The sequence below is a fragment of the Rattus norvegicus genome, chromosome 10 (genome assembly GCF_036323735.1).
Source record: "Rattus norvegicus strain BN/NHsdMcwi chromosome 10, GRCr8, whole genome shotgun sequence".
Lineage (NCBI taxonomy): Eukaryota > Metazoa > Chordata > Mammalia > Rodentia > Muridae > Rattus > Rattus norvegicus.
The window spans coordinates 39,008,355-39,032,865 of NC_086028.1; the positions used below are offsets into that span (position 1 = coordinate 39,008,355).

Consider the following 24,511-nt stretch of genomic DNA (forward strand, 5'->3'; position numbering starts at 1 on the left):
CTACAGAGTGAGCTTTCAGTGTTGTCAAATGTTATTTTTTTTTTTTAGAATAAATAGGAGGTTGTTGTATATTCAATATACTATCAGACGGAGGCACCTCTAACAAATCTGCCCCTAGTCTTCCTGCACTGAGTCAGGCTAGCCTCCCACCTTCACTCCCTGAATTTAGAAACCTAAAACTCCACGGATAGGGCTTCCTGAAGGGCTCAGAAGAGCAGGGTGTGAGTAACAGGTGTGGGGATGATCTAACTAAAAAGCAATAATGAGATGAGAGAGAGAGAGAGAGAGAGAGAGAGGGAGGGAGGGAGGGAGGGAGGGAGGGAGGGAGGGAGGGAGGGAGAGAGAGAGAGAGAGAGAGAGAGAGAGAGAGAGAGAGAGAGAGAGAGAGAGAGAGAGAGAGAGAGAGAGAGAGAGAGAGAGAGAGAGAGAGAGAGAGAATGTAAAACCCAAGGAGGAGCTTGGGTTCAGCAATCCAAAGGAAATCCACATAGCCCAGGCCGGCCCGGAGCAGCCCACCATCTTCCCAGAAGCCCTTGCGGCCATAAAAGGCGGGACTGAGGCAGCCCCGAGGCAGCCCCGCAGGGTGTTTCTCTGTGGGTGGCCGGTTCCTCAGGAGGGCAATGGACAAGATAGGGCGTGTGAGGCTCAGACGGGTCTATATCCGCAAGAAGAGGGCTGGTGAAAGACTCAACCTCACCCCAAAGCCAAACCTGGCCCTCCCTGGAAAGACCCCGCTAGGTCAAAGCTCGGCAGGCCTGGGTGGAGGGTGGGCCTCGGCAAGGGCTGAGGAGGGGCACGAGCAGGTCTCCTGAAACGTCGCACCCTCTCACAGGTCTGAAGGGAAAGGGCAAAGAGCAGGGATTGCAGAAGATAACTGAAAAAGAGGAATTGAGCAGGCCCACAGGTAGCAGCTCACGGCGGCCAAGGTGGGTAGCCTAGGGTAACAGCCGTGGGCACTTGGCTTTCTCAGAAAGTAAGTTTTGTTTCGGGGTAGTAGCCTCTCGTTCGAGGAATCAAAGAAGAAAATGAATACTCTGGTTTTGCTTCTAAAACACAGACCCAGAAATTTGGGGGATGAGCATACATTTATTCTCATATGTCTTTTTCTCACATGCTATATATACTTATACAGATAACGTGTGTGTGCATATATTTTTATGAGTGGCAGGATCTCAAGTAGCCCAGGCTGGCCTCAAATTCCCTGTCAGTAGAGATTGAGATTAATAGATTTTCATGCATTCACTTCCCAAATCTGGGATTATAGACTTGTGCCACTATGCTCTGCTTTAAGGCTCTCTACCAACTTAGCTACAGTCCCCTGTCCAGACAGATTCGTTTTATTAATAATAAATGCTGGCCAAGTTACCTAAAAGTAAAACAGAACCTCTAAGGAAAACAGCATTCAGCTTTTGGTGCAAATCTTGAAGTCACTTCTCCAAGATCTCCTTAAAGTAACTTCCAGATTTTACTTTTTGTTGTTTTTGTTGTTGTTGTTTGAGTTGGGTTTCTCTGTGTAGTCCTGACTGTCTTGGCACTCACTCCACAGATCAGGCTGACCTTCAATTCACAGAGATCCTCCTGCCTCTGTGTTCCAAGTGCTGGGATTAAAGGCATGTGCCACCATACCTGGCAAACTTTCAGATTTTAAACTACGAAGATTCAGTCAAATCCAGATGGTGTAAATTGAACTGTTTTGTTTGTTCACAGTCAGCTAAGTATTCCAGGAGGGGAAAGCCTACAAGAAAATAGTGCTGGAAAAGAGACCCCAGAGGAAAAGACAACACCATTGAGTGTACGTATTTTTCTCTTAGGCTGCTTTTATACCTACAGGCAGTGTGCAGCAGCATTCGAAGGGCAGTCGCTAGGGACCTCAGAATGAAAGAACTGAATATTCTTTGTTAATAGATATCAAATAGATTCTAGTGTTTTTAATTACATTGATATACATGTCTTTGTCTAACCAGTTCGTAATTATGCGTTTCCTTCTCTTTCACATCTCTTGGTGACTATTGGGGAAATGTCACCAGTTAATGTTCTATCCTGCAGATTCAAATTTTTCATATTTGAAAGCCACTTTCCCATTTTTCTATTTGACTTTGTCTATTAGCAACCAGAGACATGATTGATCACTAAGGATTCGGTTTGCTACAGAGCATTCTTATGTTCTCGTATTATAATCTACAATTTTTTTGAGTCAGAATCTCACTGTGTGGCAGAGGCTAGCTTTAAACTCACAATCTTTCTGTCTCAACCTGTGTTTAGAAAATGGCTATCTCACATATGACATTTTGAAAACAATTTTTACATAATGTTTTAAGAGTGTACGACGAAGTATTCTGTGTAGATGATTTAAATATTCAAAATAGTACATGGATGTTTCTTCAAATTGTTGTACATTTCTTTCTGCTCCATTTTTTTCTGTGCTTTAAAAACATTTTACAACCTATGTATTACCTTGTTATTAAAGTGTCTATTTTAGTGTCTTCATCGTGGCTCATCTAATAGATATATGACTATTTCCTGGACATTGGGAGACTGAGTGCCTGGGGTTTTACTTCTGTAGGCATTGATAGACGTGCTTCTACAGACTTGTGTGTGTCTCAGATTGCTACCTAGGATAAATACTAAGAGACCAAAGGGTAGATGTGTTTGACATTTTGGGATTCACGTTGGCAAACCGACACACTCTTACTCAAAATGGTGAGAGTTGAAAAACAGTGTGTCACTTTATTTTCCATTTCTTTTCTTTGAATGCTAATGACGGTGGCCCTTTTCTCCCTCATTATCGTCCATTTGTATTTATCCTATTGTGAAGTATCTGTTCATTATATACTGAAGATAGTCTTACATGCAGGAAATATTTTAATTGACTTATGAGTCCTTAATTTTATTAATTTGGACTTGTGTATAATTTTTTCTCTTGATTTATTTCCTTCTTTTTTTAAAGGGTGAGGAAAAGCCCTCCCTTCCTTCCTTCCTCCCTCCCTCCCGTCCTTCCTTCTTTCCTTCCTTCCTTCCTTCCTTCCTTCCTTTCTTTCTTCCTTCCTTCCTTCCTTGGTTATCAAAGAAATATTCACCTTTAGTCAGGCTGTACACCTTTAATTTCAGCATTCAGGAGGCAGAGGCAGAGGCAGGAGCATCTCTGTGAGTTCGAGGCCAGCCTGGTCTACAGAATGAGTTCCATGTCAGCAAGGGCTACACAGAGAAACCCTGTCTCAAACAAAACAAAACAAGAAAGTTCACCTTTATCTTCACTATTTAATCTCAGGATATTGAGTTGACTACTGCTGGTTCTTCATGTTTACTCACAATAATTTTAACATTTACTGTTAGATTTAATGTTAAAAAACAGATTATCTGTGATCAATATTCTAAAATAAGTTGATCAATCTATGAAACTAACTTACAAAGTTGATACTCAATTTTCAAACCAAATCAAATATTAAAAAACAAATGAAAATATCCATCTCATAATTTGTACTCTATCTTTAATTCTTATTCTACATAGGAGTCAGTGACTGATGCCTTCGAGACTGACAGCTTTTCATCAAGTGCTGAACTCGTTTCAGGTAAGACTAACAGGTAACAGCTTTTCATCCTCCCTTCAAACATGGCCACTCGTTTGTATCTCTTGACTTCTCATCTCAGTGGAAGAGATGTCTTTCCCCTAGTCCAACATGAATCCTTCTGACTGGATTCTAGGCCTCATTCTCACTGTCTCCATGCACACACCAGCAAATGTGACGTGATAGTTGTGACATTACAAAAGATAATGGCTTGAATGTAATTAATTACGCTTAGCTAGAAATATGAGGAAGTGCTTCCATGCAAGGATGGTGTCTGAACTGAGATCACAAGGGGAGTAGAAATCAGCTCTGCAGAAAGAGAGTGGAGAGAAGTCCATGCAGAGGAAACAGCAGGTACAATGATCTCGCTGGTACCCAGAGCTGGAGGAGACATGGTAGGGCATATTGCTGGACATTAGGACCAGAACAAGTAAGCCTAGGACAGAGCAGGGACAGCTTACCTGTGCAGGAATCACTCTTCTGCAACTCATGGATGCATCATGCCTTGAGGAGTGGACCTCCCAGTGTGGAACCAAGCTTTGGCCCTAGTGGGCCTAGGATGATATGGAAATGCAGTGGTGCCTCTTGATTCTGAGGTGAGAGGATCTAAGAAAATCTGAGGTGATACTTCATGAACCCCTTCGAAAATCATCAGACTGGAAACGGGGGGTGTATGCTTTCACCACACTGGGGGTATAGTTGTAGTCACCACATAACTTGTTAGATTCGTTTTAATCAATGGTGGTTGCTTTCAAAGAAGAGGGCACTGCTGGTTTTTAAATACTTGGATTTGGAGAAAATATGCTGGTGTAGATGAAGATGGCTGTCCTAGTTAGGATTACTGTTGCCATGATGAAACACCATGACCAAAGCAAGTTGGGGGTGGGGTGGGTAAAGGTTTATGTGGTTTACAGTTACACATCACTGTTCAGCATTGAAGGAAGTCAGGACAGGAATTAAGGCAAGCCCCTGGAGACAGGACTGAAAGCAGAGGCCATGGAAGGGTGCTGCTTACTGGCTTACTCCCCATGGCTTGCTCAGCCTGCTTTCTTATAGGACCCAGGACCACGAGCCCAGGAATGGCCCCACCAACAATGGGCTGGGCCCTTCTCTATCTATCAGTAATTAAGAAAATGCCTTACAGGTTTGCCTACAGCCCGATCTCATGGGGGCATTTTTTTTTCAATTGAGGCTCCCTTTCCTCTAATGAGTTTAGCTTGCGTCAGGTTGACATAAAACTAAGCACCCCAGTGACAATGCCTACACAATGCATAATACGTACTCAAGTAACTACTGAAGAGAGCATCTTCTTTGCTTTTTCAGTTAGTATCGCCATCTAATGAAAATTTCCCTGGTGACACTTGGTTACTGACAAAATTAATTAGCAGCATTAAAAGGAAGGGCCCACGTTTTCTTCTGATGAGATCCTGAATGTTGACAGTGATCATGAGATAGACTCTAAATGCACCTTCAGCACTGGACTCATTCATTTTTTTCAAAGATTTATTTATTTATATGAGTACACTGCAGCTGTTTTCAGACACCTACTAGAAGAAGGCATCGGATTCCATTGCAGATGGTTGTGAACCACCATGTGGTTGCTGGGAATTGAACTCAGGACCTCTGGAAGAGCAGCCAGTGCTCTTACCCACTGAGCCATCCTTCCAGCCCATTCATTCTTTAGACAGGAATTTTATTGACTCCACAAAAACCCTGACTTATAGATGACTTCTTCCCTTGAGTGACCAGACTTTAGGTCTTTCATAATATGATCCCTTCTACAAGAAAGCTCACAGAGGCCAGACCAAAATCTATGTTGACATTAAGTACCAACATCTAGGAATATAAAGACTTGAAAGTATCTGGGTCCACTGAGAAAACACTTTAGTAAGTCCTGATGTTCGGTGTTTTCATTGTGATTTTCTTGGCATGTCTTATGAGTGTGTGTGACATTGGCCAGTGGAAGTTCATCAATAAATGGTACGTCCTGATAATTATCAAAGATACAGCACTAACTGGAACCATATAAACATGGAAATTAGGGGCTGGGGAGATGGCTCAGTCAGCATGGGGACCTGATTTCAGATCCACATCATCTGCAAAAACTCGTGTCCTAATGTACACGCCTGTAACACTAGTGTTCCAAACAAGGGGAGACAGGTGGATCCTGGCCCACACTGGCCAGCCATTCTAGTCAAGCAATAAGCTCTGGTTTCAGTGAGAGGCTGATTTAAACAAGGAGTTTACCTGAAAGTAACCTCTGGACTTAAACTCGTGCACAGATTCATACACCCACACAGACAACTTTTAAAAGGAAATTAAAGCGGACGATCTCACAAATTATAATCTGTGAAAAATTTTGCCTGAGACACCTATATTCTTCATTTTAGATGGAGTCTAGTATTTCCTCAACGTCATCTTCTGTCCCTGATCTTCTTTCTTATGCTTGATCATCTGTTGATGGTGCCCTCTACTGCGGTTTTAATTTAATGAATGAACTCTTCAATAGCCAACATTTCTGGGTTTAATTTGTGTTTTCAGAATTTCAGTTTCTTTGCTGAGATTCTCTTCTGTGTTCCCGAGTTCCCCACTCACTTTCTTTTCCAGGCCCTTGACTTGTGTGATCTCCTTGCTTCATTTATCTACTCATTTGAAAACTCTTCGAAATTGTTAAACATTTTAGAAATTAGGCTCTTGAGTTGCTTAGCATTCTTCCTGGTTCACAAGCTTTGCTGTCAGTTACTGAAGAGTTGTGAGCTTTCGAAGGTGCTGTGTCTGCTTGTTAAGGTTGTGTGTGCTTCTGTGTTGCTGTGTATCTGATGCAATGGATGAGTCTTTCCAGTGGGTCTTCCCCCATACTCATTGTTCAACCCTGTGGATCTTCTTCATGGGTGTCCTTTTCTTGGGTTTACAATTCCCCACTATCATTGAGGCAAGGAGCAGACAACTATAACAGAGAATGATTTAACAAACCAAATATTAAACTTCAATAAAAAGCAATTGATTACTTTGTCTACATCCTCACTAAGGAGCTAGGAAACTGATCAAATAAGCAAGTGATTTGAAGATTATTGTTAAAAATAGTAATAATTGTAAGTACAAAGAAGCCAGGCATGGTGGATTTAACCCACCACCTTTAATCCTAGCACTTAGGAGGCAGAGGCAGGAACATCAGGCCAGTCTAGTCTACACAGTGAGTTCCAGGACAGCCAGGGCTGCATAGATCCTGTCTCAAAGTTAAAAAAAAGAAAAGTAAAGAGGGAATGGGCAAAGGGGGGGGGGGCTAGGAATGAGGACGAAATGACCTTTGCATTTGAATATTATTGAGCACAGAACACAGGCTGCTTTTCACCAGTGTCCTACAGTCTTTGCCTAAGTATACCTGTGTCCTCACGTTTGTGTCTAGATCAGCTCCCTGTGTTCATATGGTTCTCAGGGTAGTGGCATGTGTGTGGGGGTGGGGTGTAAATATTTTTACAAGCAGTTATCAGCTCTCTTAGCTCCCTGCCAGCCCCCTCCCCAACTGTTCCTCATTCAGTTTCCCACCAGTCTGCTTAAATAGTCCTTCTCCCAGTCTTCCCAGTACTAGCAACTCCAAACTATACCATCTGCTCTAGACTATCTGCTCTGCTCAGCTCCTCCTGGCTCAACTGTCTCCTAACAATATCTTCTGCATCAACTGCCTTCCCTTCTCACTCTGCTAGCCCACCCCCATCTTATACTGTTCCAGTCCAACACTGAAGGTCATAGGGCCACACAGTTCTGACAGCTAAGAATTCTTAAAGGGCCAGTTGACTAGTGACTAGGGATCCTTTAAAGGGCCAGGCACACAAGATAAATCGTACTACCTTTCTCCCCATTTGTTTTAGCTACTAATGATACAGTTTTGAAGCTGCTCTGAGCGTTCCCTGTAGCCATGCTGCTGTTGTGATTTTGCTTCTCCACTCTTTTCAGTGTCTCCTCCAGGGTTCTCAGGTATCTGATGTGAGCTTTCTGTTGATCTCTCAGGGGCACGTCCACAACTGAGATAAGAACCTAACAATAGTGCTTCTCTTTCCTGTAACTTGGGTTCTGCTTCCTGAAACTTTTATACTCCTGGACTGTCTTATCTTCTAGCGCCTTGTGTTCTAGAGTTCCTCGTGGAAGTCTCTTAATATCTGCCCCCAGTTCTGTGAACCTTTGGCTTGCAGCCCAAACTTGGGTTTGCTATACTCAGCATCATCTGTCTTACAGCCCTGCTCACAGCTCTGTTAGTGCTCTGCATTGTAGATAGCCTTGCATTGCAGGAAACCAAAGTCCTGCTTACGGGCCCATCAGTGCTTAGGTTGTAAGTGTTCCTCCTCAGATGGAAAGGTGTCCTGGGGCTTGGGAACCACACAGCTCTGAGAGGAAGCCTCTTCAGTAGAGGTGTTGCAGCTCCCAGGGGAGGAGTCTCAGTCCTGCTCCTTCTTTGCTTCTTCCAATGGCAGAGTCACAACAGGCAGTTGAGGTCCATTGGAGGAAGGATTCAGGAGGAAGAGGGTCAAATCTATTCCAGAAGCAGACAGCTGGGAATTGAACAAAAAGGGACAGGGCTTATATAGGTTTTCTTAGGGGATGGAGGCAGAGCATTTCAGGGTAGAGATTTCCAGAGTGGGGATTTGTGAGATTTCAAGTCCCGACCTTCCCAAACTCAGGGATTGGCGGGTTTTCCTGCTCAGGGATCAGTGGCTTTTTTCACCCCCTTTTCCCTGCCTCAGGCCAGTGGGTTAGGATGGGAAGTCCTTCCTGCCCACATGTGGCTTTGACTGAAGCTCCATCTCAGTGGATGTTGGAGAGGTGGTGCTGCCATCATGGACAACTATGGTAGTATCTCACAGTGACCACAGGCTGAGGCAGGAAAGAAGGTGTTGCCACTGTGGATGGGTCCTCATAATGGCAGAAGGTTGAGGCTCTCTCTTTTGACAGGTGCCACCATTTTGACAGCTCCAGCAGTGGCATCTTATGGCAACTATAGACAGTGGCAGGAAGGAGGGGCTGGCTGGCATTTGAATGGCTCTTGCTACAGACTGCTCAGGCACTATATAGGGACATTTCTTGTCTAGGCTTTTTTAGCTCACAGAGGAAGTCAGTGGCAAGCCAGGCTCTCTTCTTTATGCTTTTGGGTCAGTGGCCAAGGTTTTCAGAAGACTTCTCTTGCTCAACTCTGAATTTTATTAATTTTGATAGTATCCATAGAATTTTATTTCCTGTGGAAATATAAGCAAATCTGTGTCCCCAACACAAAACATTCACTGACTTCCATTCTGATGTTACCACATCCTTATAGTATATAGGTTGGTTTAATTCCACAGTTTTCTATAGCACAGGGTTTCTCAGCTGCTGTTATTCCTTTTTCTTTAATGTTCAGAAAATTTAAAAATAACACTAGACTATCCCCAGGGGTGTTTATTCTTTCTTTTTGTTTTATAAGCATTTCCTTTAAGATGAGATTAGATCTCTTTCTACAACTGCTTGTTCTGTAGGATTGTGTAGTAAACATGTAATGTGCAAAGAATCCCTTTATCATACTGGAGACGCGTGGGGGCGATGTAATTATCCTAGAAGGAGAATGAGTTGAGGGCAAATGACCAAAACACAATCACATAGTATCTTGCATATTCTTTCTACTAAAGTTAACTCTTTCTCTGCTTTCTTCGTTAGCTGTCTTGGACTGTCTAAGTCTGCATCTCCTTGCAACAATTGAGACAAATTACATAACTCTTGAGTAGTTAATCTAGTGATGGGCCATAGCCAATTAATAGCTCTCATTAATTTTTGAAAATCATTAAGAGTTCACAACTGAACTGATCTGAACCTTCTGTAGTTGAATTTTGTTGTTGTTGTTGTTGTTGTTGTCTTACCTTCTAACCTGAATAGTGCATAGAATCTTTGCATTTTTTCAGAAGCAATTTGCAAACCCCAACAAGGCAAAATTCTTTTTGTTTCACCAAACATTTTCTTTGAAATATCTGCATTAGAATCAGCCAACAGAATACCATGCACATAATGGTAAATAGTAGACTGAGGAAATTGCCTATGAGTTATTTCTAGTGGTTGTTGTGCAAAATATTGACATGAAGATTTTTTTTAAACTTTCCTTGTGGAAGAACTTTCAACTGACACCTTTTTACAGGTTGATCATTATTGTTAGTCGTCACTATAAAAGCTAATTTTTCCTCATCCTCCTCTTGCAAGGAAATAGTAAAAAAGCAGTTTTGGTTTTTTTTTTTTGGTTTTTTTTTTGTTTTTTTTTTTTTGTTTTTTTTTTTGGTTCTTTTTTTCGGAGCTGGGGACCGAACCCAGGGCCTTGCGCTTCCTAGGTAAGCGCTCTACCACTGAGCTAAATCCCCAGCCCCAAAAAAGCAGTTTTTAAAATCAATTATTGCCATAGGCCATGCCTAGGCAATAAAGAAGGTAAAGGAATTCCAGGCTGTGATGAACCCATTGGCTGGATTACTCTATTTACTGCTCTCAATCTGGTATCATTCTCCGTTTCTAAAATTCCTTTTTTTATGACAAATACAGGGAAATTCCATGGGCTGGTAGACTCTTCTATAAGTTGAACTTCCAGTCCCTCTTGTACATGCTGCTCAAGTGCCTGTAATTTTCTTTTTGGTTAAGGGTCACTGAACTACTCACACAGTCTTGTTAGTCAACCATTTTAAGGTTAGGAACATTGGTATAATTTCAGCAGTGCCCTCCTCCCATAAATTCAGGAACTCAATCCCTGTTGTGTCTGTCCTGTGTCTTGGACAACTTGCACAGACTGTGGCCGTTCTGAATGACATTTCTCAATGCCTTCCCCAGAAGCATCTTCCATCCCATCCATATTTTAAGGATTGCCTCTGGTATGGGGGGGAATTAATCTGAGTTCATCACTGCTGTATTAAGTCTAAGGCCTTAACTTTCATATTTGACCTTCTTGCCCCACACATTTAACCCACTGCACACTTTATCTGAGACAACTTTCCAATTCCAAGAAACTGTATATAAACCTTTTTAAGTGTTCATTCTGGATGCTAAGATTTTTGTGAAATGATGGTTACATCAGCCCCTGTATCTATCAAACCTATTACAATGCCATTCAATTTAAAGGCAAATTTAATTTTGGCCTCTGGTCATTAACAACTGTTTGCCAGAACACACGCTTTCTAATACTTCCAAACCCATCTCTACTGGAACAGCTTTGCCTTTGATAAAGGGAAAGAGTAACAGCTAAGCAATCCTGTCACCGGCATTAAGTTGCATCTCTCTTTTTACATATGCCACTTGTAATTTCTCCTTTGAGATCTTCATCTATAATTCCTGGAATCACAATGAATCCTTGGGAAGTCAAATCGCTTCTTCCCAAGACCATTCCTACTGTCCTGGAGGGCAAAGGACCATAAACTCCAGTAATCATGTTATACCATTGAATCTTGGGCGATAGTGTAAGATGTTTATCTATGGCCAAGTCTAGAGCAGGACTGCCTGCGGTAGCACACATTAGGTCTGCAGTACTTAGTTAAGGTTTTCCTGCCTGCTCGTTGTTTCCTGGCTGAGAAGAGACAAATTGGCTCATACTTTTTCTGTAGGGCTGTGAGCTAGCCCCTCCCATGCCCATTTTATTTCCCAATGGCAAGAAACTGCCCTGGATATCTGTCTTGGACCTATACTCATTGGTCTAATGGCTATTCCTGCCACATTGCCTGCACATTCCTGGAAGCCTAGGCCTTCTTTCTGGTTTATATTTATACTTACTGCCCTTAGAGATGCCTCGTTCACAATCTCATTGCAAATGACGGTATTTCCTACAATTAAAATACTAGGCATTTTGAGATCTGAGGTCTCTTTGTAAATGATATCTCCCACAGTTAAAATACAATGCATTTAGAAATCTAAAACCTTTAGCTATGGCTTGCCCAGTTATCCTTGCATTATACCCACTAGAACCAATAATGGTCATCTCCCTGATCCAGTCTTCTTCCATATGTGCTACCTCTTCCATTGGTTAGGTCCTTTAATGACCATTTTGCATTCCATGTTTGTATTTTCAAATGTCTTAATTAGCACTTGTCTCGAATCAGGTGTGTGTGTGTGTGAATAGCAATAAATTCATCTGTTGTTCCTGGGAGAGCAGTTTGAGTTTTTCTAAGGTTTAGCCTTCTCAGTAGCCTCAGTCCAGGTAAAGATGTCTGTCTGAGCCCTTTAACAGCTCTGATTCCCACACAATGTGTGACTCTTCCATTTATACTGTTGGTTTTGCATTCTCTTCCCTAGATCTCTTTTATACTTTTTATTTTAAGCAAGTGTCTCACTAAGTTGCCCAGGCTGGCTTTAAATTGACTCTATAGACCAGGTAGGTTTCCCTGCCTCAGCCTTCTAAGCTGCTATGAGTAGTCCATGGAGCTTATACCAATGTGCCTACCTTAGAGTTAGTTTCATAGAGTATGGTATAAATGTTATGTTTTTATAAATTATTTTACATGTATGTGTGTGTATGTATATGTACTACATGTGTGCCTAGTGCCCAAGGAGGGTAGAGCAAAGTCTCAGACTCCCTGGAAATAGAGCTACAGACATTTGTAAGTTGCTATACAGCTGCTAAGACCCAAATCCAGGTTCTCTGCAAGAAAAACAAGTGTTCTTAACTGCCGAGCCATCTCTTCAGCTCAGTTTTGGTTTTGTTCTCTTTGGGGTTTTATTTTGGGGAATGAAGGGAATTTGTTGTGATAGGGATTGAACTCAGGGGTTTATACAAACTAGGCAAGTGTTTTACCACAAAGTCACACACCCAAACTTTGTTTTGGTTTTACATATGCATATGGAGTGATTCTAATGCAATTTGTCTAAAAGACAATCCTTTCTTTATTACATCACTTACATGTCTTCATAAAAATCAGTTGTGCACATACTTATGAGACTATTTCTGGGATGTCTGTTCAGTCTTCTGTTCGTGTTCTTCATTCTGTGTTAATTTAGTCTGTCTCTGCTTTTTAGATGGAATAGCTGGATTCATCCTTTTTTCTTCTTAGCTAATGAATTGCATATATGTAAAATCGAATTTTTGAGCTAGATTACAGCTGAAATCAATAAGGAGTGGGCCATAAAAGTAAAATGTAGGGGCTGGGGATTTAGCTCAGTGGTAGAGCACTTGCCTAGAAAGCGCAAGGCCCTGGGTTCGATCCCCAGCTCTGAGAAAAAGAAAAAAGAAAAAAAGAAAAAAAAAGTAAAATGTAAGGAAGCCATCAGGAAGGGTTTTATTATGTTTATTGATCAAAGCATTCAACTAAGATCCAAATCAAAATTATTGATACTATTATGACTTTGTAATCATGTGTGAAATCAGTGTTACATTCTTGATACATATTTGCATGTACATTTACACAGGTGTGTATTATTGGGATTTCAGTTCTGCTCTCTATTCATGTCAACCGTTTTGTTTCACTTGGCTTCACAGGACCAAGCATGCAGGATGATGTTTCCAGTTGTCTCCCGAGTTGTTCAAACGCAGAGTCATATACAAAGAACACCGAAGACAGTGGGAGTAGCTTCCCATCACCAGAACTGTTCAGAGGGGCAGACTGTTTGGGTGAGAATATAATTCCCTCCTTCGGTGGCTCTACTGTGAAACTGTCGCTTTGTCTATAAATTCTTCAGTGAGTACCTTTGCACACAGGGAAGGTGTTTTTGTTCTCTAAACATATATGCTGTCTCGGGCCACTTCTATTTGTTTTCTTTTACTTTATGTAATTTTCCTACTTTTCAGTATATGACAGGTAAGTAGACCATGTTCATGCTGAATTTTCTTCACAGTTAGTTACATTTATTATTTATTATAGATGGAGCCTTTGGTTGATAACAGAAGACAGCATAGGCTTTTCTCTACAACTTTCTACAACAACAGAAAGTTGTTTCTTTAAAAAAAACCTAACTCATAAAGACACACATGTACACACATTGGCAAGAAGAAAGCATGAACTGTAAGCCAGACACAAAAACACAAGTATTGTATGTTTTCTCTCATACACTGCAATGAAACAGAAAAATGACTTGAAAGGAGAAGGGAAGAATCTAGGGCATGGGAAGCCTAGTGGAGGAGGGAGAGAGGGAAGGACAAATAAGGTAGAAGGCTGGGAAGCGTGAGATGGCACCACAACACTTAAAAGTGTTGTTATAAGTTGTACACATGTACACACATGCACATACTCACGTGTGTGCACACATGCACACTCGTGTGTACATACATGCATACATGCACACATACATGCACACACATGCACACATACATGCACACAGGTACACAGACATTGATGTAATTTTTAAATGGCAGATATGGTAAATGTTCCCTTTTACTTAGAGGGAGCCTCTTTCTTGGTATATAGCTCGGGCAAGCCTTAAACTGAACTTGAGTCCTCCGTCTCAACTTTCCAAGTGCTGGGATTATGGATTAGATGACTTTAGGACCTGCTAAAAGCAGGGTGCTGTGACGTTTTGATTTGTTGATCTGAATGACTCATTTCACTGTGCTGGTTTTCTGTCCTTTGGCTTTGGATGAACCGTGTAGATTTCTTTGGGCAATGGTGTCACTGAACAGACATAAGAAAGGTATCAGTGAACAGACATAAGAAAGCTATCAGTGAACAGACATAAGAAAGCTATCAGTGAACAGACATAAGAAAGCTATCAGTGAACAGACATAAGAAAGCTATCAGTGAACAGACATAAGAAAGGTATCAGTGAACAGACATAATGGTATCAGTGAACAGACATAATGGTATCAGTGAACAGACATAAGAAAGGCCTAGAGGGTTTGAGGATTTAGCTCAGTGGTAGAACGCTTGCCTAGGAAGCGCAAGGCCCTGGGTTCGGTCCCCAGCTCCAAAAAAAGAACCAAAAAAAAAAAAAAAAAAAAAAAAAAAAGAAAGGCCTAGAAACGTTCTTAATTGGCTTGGACTTGCCAAGGAAAAAACTTAGATTTCCACTGAGTTCAAGAACATGACAGTGTCCCCCGTCTTCACTCCTGTTCAGTATATTGCTTGAAGTCTTAGCTAGAGAAGTAAGACAAGAAAGGAAGATATGCAGCCTATGATTAGGGAAGGAAGAAATCTAATTATTCAGATGATATTATTGCATAGGTTAAAAAACCCTAAAGATTCTACTAGAAAATTCTTAGAGCTGATAAACATTTTCGGTAAAGTAGCAGGATATAAAATTAATATTAATACACCCTAATAACCTCTCTCTGTACCAAAGACAAACATATTCAGAAAGAAACCTGGGAAGCAATCCCATGAATAATATCCCTCCTCAAATAAAATGCCTTACAATAAATCTAACCAAGAAAGGGAAAGACCTTTATGATGAAAATGTCCAAACACTGAAAAAGGAAGACCCCAGAAGGAAAGACCTCGCATGCCTGTGACCTGGAAGAATTAATATTGTAAAAATGTTCAACCTGTCAGAAGCAGTATGAAGATTCAGTGCAACGCTAATCAAAATTTGAGTTCCATTCTTCCCAGACATAAAAACCACAATTGTGTGTTTGTTTGTGGGCACGTGTGTGTGTAAACTGATTTCCTCAACCACTCTCCACTTTATCTTTTGAGACAGGGTATCTCACTGAACCTGGAGCTGCCTTTAATCATAGCACTCAGGAGACAGAGGCAAGCAGATCTTTGTGAATTTGGGGCCAGCCTGGTCTACATAGTAAGTTTCAGGACAGCCAGGGCTACACTGAGAGACCACATGTCAAAAACAAAAATATAGAAATTCAGTGTATTTAAACCATTCAAAATCTCTTTGAAAAATTCAGAGTTTCTCTAAAATATCAACACACTTTAAGGTATCCAAAGTTACTCTAAAATTTCAAAGTCTCTCTAAACTTGTAAGTCCTAACGGTGGGCTTCTATAAAATAAGTTACATACTTCCTTACTCTGAGAAGGAAGAATCAGGGTACAGTCAAAATAAAATTAAAGCGAAGTCAAAGTTCAGTAGTGAAAAACATTAAGTACTTGATAACCAGACTACTCATAATCCTCTGAGCTCCAAAGGACCTACAAAACACACACAGTATGTCGCCTGTCTCAGGCCAGCTCCTTCTTATAGCTGCTGCTACCCTTGGCTGTCACCCCATAGTGCTGGCATCTCCAAAATGGGGGGCTCTCTGGTGCAACTGGGCCGCAGCTTCACCAGTAGTCTCTCCTGGGTTCTCATCAGGGACGCTGATCCTGCCATGTTTAAGATTAAACAGTAGAATCACATAAAAAAACTAAATCATCTGGGGAGAGAGGGAAACATGATTCAGGAAAGCCAAATGATTGCCACAGTGTACCAGAAGAATAAGATTTGTATAGTATCTTATCACCATGATGTCTACATTGACTATGTCTGGGCATAGATGTCAGTGGCAGAGTGTTTGCCTAGCATGCCTGGGGCCCTAGGTTCAGTCCATGGTCTCCACACATAAAAAGAACATCTGATGATAGATTATTATCATGTCGTGGACCGTGAGAAAAGTACAGACAGGGATGCAACAAGAATAGCACCATTCCTCTATAGCTGAGGTCGATAGAAAGCTTAAAACCAATACCAGCTAATGGCAGTGTGACTGCTGCTCACCGACACGAGGCTTAATGAGCAGAGAGGAGTACAGCAAACGAGAGTGAGCCAGTATGTGTGTGCTGCCATCCTGCAGCTCAGTGGTCTCTGTAGAGCAAAGACCTAGATGGAAGACGAGGAAGGACAGAGGATTGAACTAGGCTTTAGACTCCTACCTGAGGCCATCATTACTTGTCCTGTGTTCTGTCATTCTAAACTTTACACTCACGTCATTTTAAAATGACATTTATTTACTTACTTAACTCATAGGCGCATGTGCGTGCGTGCGTGCGTGCGTGCGTGCGTGTGTGTACACCATGATGTATTTTGCTTTTTAGATTGGGAGCATCCCAAGTTGGAAGATTACATGCTCTACAAGAATTCTACTCTTCTAGACACCAGTAAAGCAGTAGTGATAGAGAAGGCGCCACAGTTTGCAAACCTCTCTGCAGTTTTGAGTGAGTTTTTACATTCTTTTCTTTCCTCTCACTTAGAAAATCCCTCATGGGCTGGAGAGATGGCTCAGCCGTTAAAGGCTAGGCTCACAACCAAATATATAAGAAAATCCCTCATGTGTATTGGAAAATGAAACTAACATTCTCTTCCCTCCTAAATGATTTCCACGCTAAACCTATAAGCTGAGATTGCTTTTGGCTTCAAATAATAACTAACAATAGTTTTAGTACATATGGGCTTTATTTTATTGTTTACATTTTATTTATTATGTGTCTGTATGTGTGTATGCAGGATGTATGAGTATTTGCATATGCCATAGTGCAAATACAGAGTTCAGAGAACAACCCGAAGGAGTCCTGCAGATAAATTCACATTGTCATCCTTGGCAGCAAGCACCTCTGCCCAGTGAACCATCTTACCATCCCCTAATTTTTATAATTACAGTTATTTAATATATAGATGTGAGTGCATGTACATATATGTGTGCCAAGACACACTTGCAAAGATCAGAGGACAGCTTTTCGGAGTTGGTTCTTTGCTTCCACAACATGGCTCCTGGGGTTCAAACTCCGGTCTTCATGCATAATTGTCAAGTCCTTTAGGGCCTGAGGCTTCTCCCAGCCTCACTCAGTCTGTCTTGTTATTGTTGTTTTGTCTGTGTGGCTAGAGACTGAACCTGGGCCTGGTACGTACTTGGCAAGCTGTAGAACTTACTCATCTCACTGGCCCGCCCTAGTTTGTGAGATAATCTTTCTTACTGTGCCTAAACCCCACTGTTGGTGCACTTTGTAACCAACCATTGTTTTCTCATATGTAAGATGGTGAAAAAATAAATTGGTGTGTTTGGTTGACATGATTAGTGTAAAATTCCCAAGATAATAGTTGTGAAAGACATCCAGATTATAAAGAACTGTCTAAATATTTATGTATCCTATAGTATTTCATAATACTTTTTGTTATGTTTTACTTTGATACTTTCAAAATACCTTTGTCTTATTTAAGAGAAAATTACAAAAAAAAAAAAAACCACGATAAAACAGTCTAAAACATAAAACCGAAGTTCAGTCACTTTGTATGTTGAAGAGAAATATTTATTTTTATCCAGAATAATTTTATCTTCACGGGCACCTTTGAATTATCTCTATGTCTAATGGATTGATTTCCCCTCCTTTGATAGGTTCCTCTTCAGAAAACTATGAAAAATGCCAGAGAAAAATGTAAGAACTAAACCATTTGATGTTGTGCTGTTCAAAACCCCTTATTGTAAGAGTTGTGTAATAGTGATGACTGCCATTCTACAAAGTCAGATGAGCTTCATTCATTCAGTGTTTGCTGAGCTCGTACTCTGTGCCGGGAGTGTTTGAATTGCTGGAGTAGAGTGGGGAGTAAAATCAATCAATCACAAAAACGCTGCCCGCATCAAGTCCAGACGGCATCGTGGAGAGGCCAACATTGGACAGGCAAATATGCTGCTACATGCTGTGTTGTAAAGAAGGATACTGAGGAAATAAAGCAAGATGGGCTCTGCAGTGTTGGGCTGAGGCTTGCTCCCTTAAACAGTGTGGTAGGAAGGTTGCCATTGGAAAGGCATCATTTGAACAGTTCTCCAAAGGAAGGGCAAGATGGGCGATGGGCACTTTGGACAGAAGGACCACCCAGAGGAGGGCTCTGGGGTAATAGACGGAGCTTCTAGGATATCTGAAAGTAGAGTGAATAGGATTTGTTGGTGGATTCAGAGATGCAATGAGAGAAAGCAGTCAAGGCTGACGCCACAGTTTGGTTAATAGCACATATGTTAGATAATGTTTTATAAAAAATCAGTGGGTGTATTTTTTTTTTTTGGACTGAACCCAGGGCCTTGTGCTTCCTAGGCAAGCGCTCTACCACTGAGCTAAATCCCCAACCCCCAGTGGGTATATTTTTATCTCACTGAAGTTATTTTGTCAAAATCGAGTCAGGCTTCACTTTGTGGAGCTTTGTCAGTCAAGCCTTTTTAAATTCATGTTGGCTATTAATAGACGGCTTTGACATCCACCTTAGTGAACTGATCGTAAGCATTTCCAGCTTGGTCTTCCTTGGGCTCTGTTTCAGTCTGGCTTTTGGAAGTCTATAGATTGGATGCACAATTGGCAGAGTGATTTCTCTCTTAATGCAAGCAGATGGAAAGGCACCTTTTCTCTGTCTAAATTCATATCAAACGAAATCAGTATTATGGGTAAAATGTTAAACACTTGTGGATTACAAACAATTATACATCTAACTAAATTGAATTAGACTTCTAATTTCTTAGATTTTTTTGGTAATCTGAAAAGGAAAAGTCTGTATTCATTGTGCATTGCCAAAAAGTAGCAAAGCAGATTTTAAACCCTGCTCTGTTTGATTCTAACCACATATACTATCCAGTATAGCGTTGAGTTTCCATAAATACGCACTGCTTACTTAGTCTTCTGTGTAGCTCTGTAAAAGTTTAAGAGCAGACCGACCTCTGTTGGCTCCTAGGATCATTATCAGTAAATAGGACCTAGGAACATTGACATCAAATAAGATTATTTGTGTAATTATTTCAAAAGCACTCGAAGTTCTATTTCAGAGGGATTATTACGGAGACGGCTATTATTAAATGATGCCAATATCTCTCAATGATGAGGCTCTTGAGAAAGAAAAAGTGGTAGACGCGCCATGGGGAGGACTGGGGAGAAGTGTTACTGGAGGAAGCAGTTGGTTCAGGGCACGGGTACTGAACACAGTGTTTGTGAGAGAGAAGGGATCTCAGTTCAAGAGGATAGCCACAATCGTAGCCACAATCGTAGCCACAATCGGAACTGTGCAAGGCCTCCTCGAGGGTTGGAGTTTTATTTTGTTCCAAAGGTGTTGAGAACCACTTAAGGGAATCTTAAGGGAATGGGGGATGGAGGGAGGGACCCTGTGAGGGGGAGGGGACCAGGAGGCGGGGCAGCATTTGTGATGTATATAAATAAACAAAAGATTTTCAGAAGCAGATTGTGAAAAATTTTAAGTAATTTAACTATCAATGAATACTTTTAGAAAACATAAGAAAATAGACAATTTACAGAATGTAGGAACTCCACCTCCACATCATATTGATCCTATGCCAGAGAAAACCAGCGTCAGACAAGTATTCATGTGCTGTGCTGGTCGAGGGTAGCAAGAACTTAGAGAAGAAACCAGACAGAGCTGCTCTCCCATAGCACTGAGTGCGAGCAGGGCCGGGGAAAGCGAATGCTGACCAGTAGGAGTTTGGCGTTGTGCTAATACACTGGACTCTACCACCTAAGAATTGCTCTTTATTCAGAGAATACCCAGGATGCATTGGTAAGAAGTTTACATGAAAGTTCAGTCAGAAGCAAGGCAGGTTTTTTTTTTTTTTGGAGCTGAGGACCAAACCCAGGGCCTTGCGCTTCCTAGGCAAGCGCTCTACCACTGAGCTAAATCCCCAACCCTGCAAGGCAGTTTTATTTGAACATTTCAGCTTAAAGGAAAATGAGAGAAAACAGCTTGCTCTTTACTCAGCCAACTTTTCAATTAACCAGTAAAAGAATCTAGAAGAGTCTGCTTTCACATCGGGCTGTCAACTCCCATGTTAAGGAAATCTTCGGTCTTGCTCAGATCATGTTTTGGGGGCAAACGCTGAATCCTTTGGATCCATACCCATTATTATACTAGCTCATCTTCTCCTATGTGTTCAGTTAGAACAAAACACAATCTCTTTTGTGGAAGTTCCAAAGAGAGAAAGATATTCATCTCTAAAAACATCACTCAGATCAAAAAATATCACACCAGATTCTTAGGTAGCAGGCTTGCTACCTCTTTTGCATAAATAGGAAGAGTGAGATTGGGGACAAGTTTAGCTTTCTCAAGGCCCCTAAAGTGTGAGTAACTGATCTGACTTAAACTCCAGTCTGTGTAATTCTAAACATTATGGTTTTCCTCTAGAGACATGTGTCATACTGATAAACATGTACGTACATGTTACTGTTAACTGTTATTATAAACATACATTTTTCTAACCAGCTGTATTTCCCCTACAGAATAATTAATTGCACATCTTTATTTTTAGTATAATTTGAGGATAACTGAAAGTTACTAAAAGATTAGAAAATATCATTAATTTGTTCTTATTACAGAGGAATGACATTAGAGGCCCAATATATTTCTCCAGAACCAAAGTATACTTCAAACCTAGCATCAGGTAATAATTACTGGCATTAGTTTATTTACATGGTTACATATTTGTTTTTGCTACAGTATACCATCTGCTGATTACTTGTTACCCCAGGAAACACTTTAGCTTGGTTGCATTTTAAAAGTAAAGATTTGGTTGGGTGTGGTAGTACACACTTTTAATCCCAACACTCAGGAAGCAGACGCAGAAGAATCTCTGAGTTAGAGGCCAGCCTGGTTTACAGAGCAAGTTCAGGTCAGCCAAGGATGCAGAGCCAGACCTCATTTCAAAAAAAAAAAAAAAAAAAAGGAAGGCAGGAAGGATATTCATGGGGTTAGAAAATGTTTCTTAATTATGCACACAACACCCATAGTTTGTTCTTAGAGAAACATACTTGGTATGTTCTGTACCAGGCATTGTTACATTCCAGAAGGCACAACATTTTCTCTGCCCCTGCAGGCTCAGTAATAGGAGAGAACAATTGAACTATATGTAATGACTGAAAAACAATGGGGTCAGCAAAATGTCTTGTATTACTGGCCCTCTGTTATTCAATTTATTATGGAAGTGAACTTAACAAGACATTTATATCATTAGCCTCAGTTTAGGCCAGATCTTTATTTTCTTATTTATTTTATTTTTTTTGGTTTTTGTTTTTTTTTTGGATCTGAGGACCGAACCCAGGGCCTTGCGCTTGCTAGGCAAGTGCTCTACCACTGAGCTAAATCCCAACCCCTATTTTCTTATTTTTTTAAACTTTACTTTGAGGGTGTTTTGCCTAAATGTGTTCCTGCGTACCGTATGCATGCAGTGTCTGCAGAACCCAGAAGAGAAGAGCAGATTCTTTGGAACTGGAGTTATAAACACCTGCCACAGAGGTGCTGGGAATCACACTCAGGTCCTCTGGAAGAGCAGCAGCCAGTATTCTTAAACACCGAGCTACCTCTTCAGCCCTTGTTTTCTTTATTTCTTGCCACAAGTTTTATAAATCTATTTGGGTGCAAAATTGAAGAATTGTTCCTTCATCAAGGAATAACTTAATTATTTCAAATGTTTATATGAACTGAAAATATCAACTTAGTTGTGAAACTTACATTTTAAGAAGTTATTTTCAAGAAGCCAGCGTGATATATATACTTAGTCTTTAAATAGGGTCTTTAGTCCCTGTTTTCTTTATTTCTTGCAACAAATATTATAGCATGTATTTGGAAGCAAATTTGAAGAATTGTTTCTTCAGTGAGTAATTATTTCAAATGTTTATATAAACCTAACATATAAACTTAACTCTAAAATCTTCATAAGAAGCTGTTTTTAAGAGACCCTCCTGGTCTACATAGTGAGTTTTAAGACAACCAGAGCTAAATACTTGAGACCCTATCCTGGGGGGGGAGATTAAATGTGTTCCTGTTCTGAATGATAGTATTCTAGTGGTAGAGGCCGAGCCTGTAAGGCCCAAGTCCAAGGGAGGAGTGGACTGTCCATTCTATTAGGGAGGTCCACTGGGAGGTCAAAAACTACAACCCTCAAAGGGAACTGTGAGGCCCTCACTTTGTAATAACACAATCAAAAGGTTAGAGAAATAGAAAAAAATCTTAATATTCATTCTGAAGCTCACTGAGACTGAAGCAGCAAGCAAGAAGCTACATGGGTTTACACCAGGTCCTCTACAGATGTTGTGGCTGTTAGCTTGGCATTTTGTGAGACTCTAATAGTGGAAGAATGTGTATCTCTGATGCGTTTGACTATTCTCGGGACGTTTTCCTCCTAGGGGGTTGCCTTGTCCAGCCTTGAGAGAGCGTGTTTGCCTTGTCTTACTGTATTCTATTTTGTCCTGTTTGGCTGTTTCTTGGAATCTTGTTCTTTTCTAAAGAGAAATGAAGGGGGAGAGGATCTGGGGGAGAGGAGAGGTGAGGGATGCTGAGAGGAGTGGAGGGAGAGGAAATTGTAGTCAGAACATATTGTATGAGAGGAGACTCTATTTCCAATAAATACTAAAACAATAAAAATTAAAGGATTTAATTATTTAATAAATAAAATTACAGGATTTCATTGTTTCACTTGAGTTTAAAGATTGTAAAATGCCAAGAAAGATAACCCAGACTTGCAGTGGCTTTAAAATATAAAGAAGAAAGGGGACACAGCATAAAGAAAAGACAAAAATGGCTGGTTTGGTACAAAACTGTTTTTTATATTTTTGGTTGTGAGCCTAGCCTTTAACGGCTAAGCCATCTCTCCAGCCCCAAAACTGTTTTTTAAAGTCCCTGTTCACAAGGAATCCCTGTCTGCTCCCTTTCCTATGGGCTGATGCTCCAGAGAGTTACAGTCTCCTAACGCTGTTCATAGCAGACCGCCTGCAGCTTTTCAACCCAAGAGCTCAGAGAGAAGCAGGTACCAGCAACCAGTTAGGAGAGAGGGGCCTAGTGACTGACTCTTGCTTGTGTGTGACTCTTTGTGGCACCCTAAGCATACCTCATACTAAAAATGGACCTTAAGGATTTATTTCTTACACTAAGAGAAGCAAGGCAATGAAAGACAAAGTGAGACCTGCAGTTGTAGCATGATTGCCTGTGTGCACAGTACCCGTGCTAAATACTGAGCACCAGAAAACACACGGGGAGAAAAACATTAATGGGAAAGGGGTCATGGTACAAAAACCAATCCTAGTTGTACCTAGGTCTTCTCAAATCAAAAGTTTTGCTTTATAATGGAAAATGTTATTTTAAGAACATGATAGTAGAGTAGAGTAGTGACTATGGAATTATAATGTGCTTCTGTATTCCTCTTTTTTTCAACATTTCCTTAATTAGTTATGCAAATGTCACTGTCAAAGGGTGGAACCCGGGCTGTTTTCATAGGGGAATATTGGAAAGGATCAGGGTGATCTGAGTAACAGGCAAAACAGCCCATTCTTTAGAAGCTTAGCACATGTACAATGCAGGCATTTGGAAGTCACTGAGTATTTAAAACTAGAGACCAACATTCTTCCAGCTCTCTGTACATGGTGTTATCCTCCGTAGTTATCTCCCTGCCTATTGTCCAGAGGGCTAAGCAATGTTGGAGTAAGCTAAAGGAGCCCTTGGAGAAATGCAGCCACAGGTAGGAGGTGGCCCACAAGCGGGGAATATGGAGCACAGGAAAAGTTTAAATAACACAGGCCAGGCCTGAATTTGTTTTCAATGTTGATAAAGCCAGGTGTAGTGGCAGGTACTTGAAAAGATTGCTACTCAAAAGGCTGAGGCAGGAAAATGGCTTACACCCAGGAATTCAAGTTTGGGCAACATAGAAACCTCATTTTTTTTTTTTTTTTGGTTCTTTTTTTCGGAGCTGGGGACCGAACCCAGGGCCTTGCGCTTCCTAGGTAAGCGCTCTACCACTGAGCTAAATCCCCAGCCCCGAAACCTCATTTCATTCATAAGTAAATGTCCCAATACTGAGAGGCAGGTCACAGGAGAAAGGGAGTGTTAAAATACAGGGGAGGAGAAGTAAAGAACTTCACTCACTCACACACATCCCTGCTAAGTCAAAAGTAAACCATATATTTACTTCTGTGAAACATGGAGCTCTGAGATGGGCTTCTATTTTAGGGGTGTGCATGTTTTGGCTTGTATGTAAATGTGTGAACCATGCATGTCCAGTGCCAATAGTAGCCACTGGAACTCCTGGAACTGCAGTTACAGATGGCTGTGGACCACCACATGGGTGTGG

The 24,511-nt window shown here is 41.0% G+C and overlaps 1 protein-coding gene across 2 annotated transcripts in view; it reads left to right on the forward strand.

Annotated features, from left to right (window-relative positions):
* The first annotated feature begins 526 nt into the window (after positions 1-526).
* Meikin (meiotic kinetochore factor) overlaps positions 527-24,511 on the forward strand; it is a 48,532-nt gene continuing 24,547 nt past the window's right edge. Inside the window, exons 1-8 of one of the 2 annotated variants that reach the window (XM_039087200.2) lie at positions 527-738; positions 833-926; positions 1,708-1,792; positions 3,509-3,569; positions 13,027-13,158; positions 16,506-16,625; positions 17,801-17,840; positions 20,769-20,833. In XM_039087200.2, the coding sequence (XP_038943128.1) occupies positions 621-738; positions 833-926; positions 1,708-1,792; positions 3,509-3,569; positions 13,027-13,158; positions 16,506-16,625; positions 17,801-17,840; positions 20,769-20,833 (715 nt within the window). In that variant the 5' untranslated portion in view covers positions 527-620. The remainder of the gene's footprint in view (positions 739-832; positions 927-1,707; positions 1,793-3,508; positions 3,570-13,026; positions 13,159-16,505; positions 16,626-17,800; positions 17,841-20,768; positions 20,834-24,511) is intronic. The other variant, XM_006246370.5, reaches the window with a different exon arrangement.